This window comes from Sinocyclocheilus anshuiensis, unplaced genomic scaffold (assembly GCF_001515605.1).
Source record: "Sinocyclocheilus anshuiensis isolate Anshui unplaced genomic scaffold, SAMN03320099.WGS_v1.1 scaffold185, whole genome shotgun sequence".
NCBI classification, from domain to species: Eukaryota; Metazoa; Chordata; class Actinopteri; order Cypriniformes; family Cyprinidae; genus Sinocyclocheilus; species Sinocyclocheilus anshuiensis.
The window spans coordinates 1,107,032-1,111,820 of record NW_015539887.1 but is presented as its reverse complement, the minus strand read 5'-3'; the positions used below and the strand labels follow the sequence as shown (position 1 = coordinate 1,111,820).

General features: G+C 37.6%; 1 protein-coding gene across 1 annotated transcript in view; it reads left to right on the top strand.

The window, feature by feature from the left end:
- LOC107685587 (acetylcholinesterase collagenic tail peptide-like) overlaps positions 1 to 4,789 on the top strand; it is a 30,787-nt gene that overhangs the window by 7,310 nt on the left and 18,688 nt on the right. The window contains exons 6-8 of the mRNA XM_016482235.1: positions 788 to 823; positions 1,281 to 1,307; positions 4,050 to 4,121. Coding sequence (XP_016337721.1) covers positions 788 to 823; positions 1,281 to 1,307; positions 4,050 to 4,121 — 135 coding nt within the window. The remainder of the gene's footprint in view (positions 1 to 787; positions 824 to 1,280; positions 1,308 to 4,049; positions 4,122 to 4,789) is intronic.

Below are 4,789 nucleotides of genomic sequence, written 5' to 3'. Positions count from 1 at the left end.
ATTGGGTTGTCACAATGGTCAGTTCCAGCTCTGTAATTAGCCTTCGTAACCCTCTCAGCATGTGAGACCCGTGTGAGTTCCCCAGACGTCTTTCTGTAGTGACACGGATGTGACCAGTTTGGCCCCCCACGACACAGCAGGCCATTAACGCGCCACATTTAGAGCAGATGGAAATAGACCTTTTTCCATTGCCAGCCTCTGCTCCACCGTACCATTCTTAGAAACAACCCCAAGAGAGACACCCACAGACTCTCAAAACCCCACAAGTTCAGTCAAATCTCAGTACAGTTTGATCTCTGTCATAGGTTATCAATTGTGTAGCGAATATTATTGAGATTGTCAGCCAAAAACATTATTTATGCATCCTTTTGTAACACTGAAGTTTGCAACAGCGATGATAATTTTAGAGGTGCAGTGCATAATTTTTTCATTAAAACATTTTCCAACTATTAGGAAGCCATTCATAGGCTGATTTCCTCAAAAAGTATAAATACTGTGGCTCTGTGGTGCTTTGATCATTGTTTTGTCACTCCGCCTGACACAGCAAAAATCATAGCAATCAGTGAAGTGAGTTTGAGGAGGGGCTATCATTTTTGTGTCAACCAATAGAAGGCAGGAGAAGTATTTGGTAAACCTGTTTGTCATTATTTTGGCATTAAAATTACTTGCTCACAACAGTTATAAGTTCTAGTAAGCACTCTTTGTCAAAATAAATATATATGGTTGCTGTGGCTTTAGCCAGATGTTTTGGATAAGCATTAAACAGTTATGTTTGTTTTATGATCAGGGTCCTGCTGGACTGCCGGGACCAAAGGGAGATAAGGTACGACACATACTTATGTAAATATAATACAAACGTACAACAGCATGAAAAGTGGTTAAGAACGAAACGAAAGAGAAATGAGGCTGACTAAGTGGTCCAGTGAGTTAAGGAAGCAAATAAGATTCTTGTTATGGTTGCACTTTATTTTACAGTCCTAATCAGCATGTACATACTATGTACTTATTATAGTAATTATAATAACTGTGTAATAACTAGGTACTAACACTGAACCAGGCTCAGAAAATACAAAAGAAGATCTTTTGAAGAAATTTTTAACTGTTTTTGCTAAAAACTGCTGAAACTTTATTAAAAATGTCTTCTTTTGAAATTATGACTCAAGAAATTATAACTTTATTAACTATTCCTTTATAAACTATTCAGTGACACCCAAGACTGTGTATACTGTAACACATAGATGAACTGATTTGTTCCCTCCTCCCCTCCTTTATGTTGCTAGGGTGAAATTGGAAGACCCGGACAAAAGGTGAGACTCACTGTCCTCTGTTTTCCAATAAGTGGATTTACTTTGAAAAAAGGGAAGAAGAAGGAATGAGAGATGCACACACTTTTACAGCTGCAGCATAACATGAGCGGAAGGAAATTCATAACAAGCGCAACCTTGACACAGATACACAGGTCACATGATTCCACATGATCTTCTGTATGTTATAAGCAGCAGAGAGCTAAACATCAGGGGACGCTTGTGGTCACCATCATTAGGTTCAATCCACAATGGAATATCCCCATGGCACTTGTCCCACAATCACATTGTGGGCTTGTGTGGTTTCCTGGAAGTCATTTGGGACCAGAGTCAGTAATACCTACAGCGGGGCTGCGGGTAAACCGAGAAGCCACTAAACTGCTGCACAGGATTTTGGGTGTGCTGGTGAATTGTTTTACTCCAAACAGACACTGAGGCTGGAGTGCTGCTGGTGTAGGAAGCTTTGCAGCATTGCATAGTAATTTAGCTTAGTGCTGGGGCAGCCCAATAAATCATTTGCTCTCCCACAATGCCCGGCTCCTGCCCTTAGCACATAATTTAATTAAAGCCAGGAGACTGATGGGGCTTGGTTTGGTTTGTTCTCTTTCTCTCTCCATCTCTTCTGATGGCTGTTTTGTCCCTCAGAGCACTCAGAAGACATGTTGTCCTCACCTTGTCCTTACTGCCCTGCAATTGAGCAGCCAATCGTCTTTAGGTGTTACATGCATTAGATGCGTTGGAAAAGGGACATTTCTGATGTACTGTATTAATGTTGTTATCGTTAACTAATTTTCTGTAATTCAAAGCTTAAATGAAATAAAATATAAGAAGAATTTTCATGACTGATTCAGGGAAATACATGGCTCTCCTTTTAGAGCCAAGTGCTACATTTGATTTGGTCCGCAATGACATACTCTGTCCCTGCTGGAGACTTGTGTGGGTGTTACTGTATTATAGTGGTTACACTCTGATTTGTCAAATAGGTTCGTCTGGGGCAGGGGTAGGCAACTTCTGTCCTAGAGAGTCGCTGTCCTGCAGAGTTTAGCTCCAACCCTAATTAAACACACCTGAACAAGCTAATCAATGTCTCTCAGTCTCTAGGACTGAACTTCCCTGGTCTGAGGCATCACTCATCTTCAAACATATACCTTTTGGTTGCGGTGTTCCGCAGGGATCAATTCTTGGACCTGTGTTGTTTTCCCTGTTTATGCTCCCCCAGTTTCTGTTTTTGATAAATATGGCGTGTCTTTTTATCTATATGCCGACAACACACAAATCTATCTTACGTTATAGCTTAACAATAAACACTCTCTTCAGCCACTGTTAGAATGCTTATAGAAATTAAGCTATGTTTTAAGCTATTTTTTCCTAATCTAAATTAAAAGAAATACAAAATTATTATGTTTGGCCCAAAGATACATTTTTTTTTTATCTTGACATTTTTATACTATAAAATATGCAGTGTGCCAGAAATTTGGCCATCCTATTTGAATGCAGCTTAAAGTTCACTGCTGTTGTCAAGTCATGTTTTTATCAACATTGATTAACATTGATTAACAAGAGACATTGATTAACCTTCTTACTAAAGTTAAGATCTTTTCATTCATGAGCAATTGAAACTGCAATCCAGGCCTTTGAAACATCTTTGCTTGAATACTGTAATACTGTATTATGGCATTACTCAAGCTTCCATTTCCTGTCTGCAGCTGGACTGCTCAAAGGGATGTGCAAATATAACCACATTACATATTTTAATGTCTTTACTTGCTCCCTGTCAAGTATAAATTAACTCTTATTTGTCTACAAAGCCCTCAATACCTGGCACCTCAATACTTGCTCCTGTATACTTCTTCTAGAACCTTAAGATCATGTGACCTTGGCCTACTCACTGTGCCCAGAGTAAAACTTAAAAATCGAGGTGATTGCACTTTTGCTCTATTCACATAAGACAGGTTCCATCCATCACTGCATTTGAGATCTTTCTTTAGACATTTTTTTTCTCCCTGGATTTTAATATTAATTAAGTATGTTATTTTGGGTGTCTCTTGTAGATTGATGATTGTCTATTACATATTTTGTTTTTATTTCTATATATTGTTCCCTTTAAATTCATTATTGTTACCTTTTGATTATTTTATTCATTGTACAGTGCTTTGGTCTACTTTGGTTGTGCTTAAATGTGCTCTATAAATAAACATTTATTGACTGATGAAAAACTTAAACTTAAAAAAAGTTTAAGAAATGTTGCCTTGGCAATAACTGAAAAAAAATTAAGTGGTAATACTAGAATTACTAAAAAAAAAAAAAAAATTGACCAATACAGTATTTCCATCTGTGCTAAAACTCATAATATATCAAGTTCTGTTATATCAGGGACTATTTTATCAATTAATACTTAATGAATTTGTGTAATTAAATTACGTTTTAATTAAAATCGTTAATCGTCCTAATCATTTTATTTTGTATAACTGCTCTGAGCCACTGCATTAGACAGCCAAAACCTGTGCACTAAAGATATATCAGCCAAAATAATGTCAGCAATCTGAGCATGCAAAAAGATTGGACGTTTGGACGTTTTTAAGCCATAGAAGATTGGACGTTTATTAAGCCAAGAACACTTTATCAAGACATTAATTTCAGTGAAATCTGCCAATATGCAAGGATATATGGAGCTGATTTAAAGCTTACAGTACTTTTAAATGTATATTTCTCTCTGAGTGTAAAATGATGCTGTTTGTGTTACAGGGACGCACTGGCCCTCCTGGTCTCCCAGGACGACAGGGACCAAGCGGATGGCAAGGACCAACTGGGCCTAAAGTGAGTAATTAATTCCATCCTCACATTAAAAAAAGCTCACCAAGGCTGCATTTTTTAATAAAAAATAATGTAAAAACATTAATGTTGTAAAATATTTTTACTAGTGCTGTCAAACGATTAATCGCATCCAAAATAAACATTTTTGTTTACATATGTGTGTATACTGTGTACATTAAAGGGGTCATATGACGTTGCAAAAAAGAACATTATTTGGTGTATTTGGTGTAATGAAATGTGTTTATGCGGTTTAAGGTTAAAAAAACACATTATTTTCCACATACTGTACATTATTGTTTCTCCTCTATGCCCCGCCTTTCTGAAACGCGTAGATTTTTACAAAGCTCATCGTTCTGAAAAGCGAGGTGTACGCTGATTGGCCAGCTATCCAGTGTGTTGTGATTGGCCGAATACCTCAAGCGTGTGACGGAAATGTTACGCCCCTTACCATACTGTGATGCCGTGTCCCAGCGCGACGAGACAAAACCAATAAAACCCATTATGAACGAGGCATTTGTTGCATCCAGTGGGGACATAATTACTGATTATAATGACTTATACTGTCTTTTTATGCATTGCGTTGTATCGCAACGTGTAAACATAAAACCATGTCTGCATTTGTGATCGGCGAAACAACAAGCGCTACGCACTACTCTACACTGCCCAAAAAA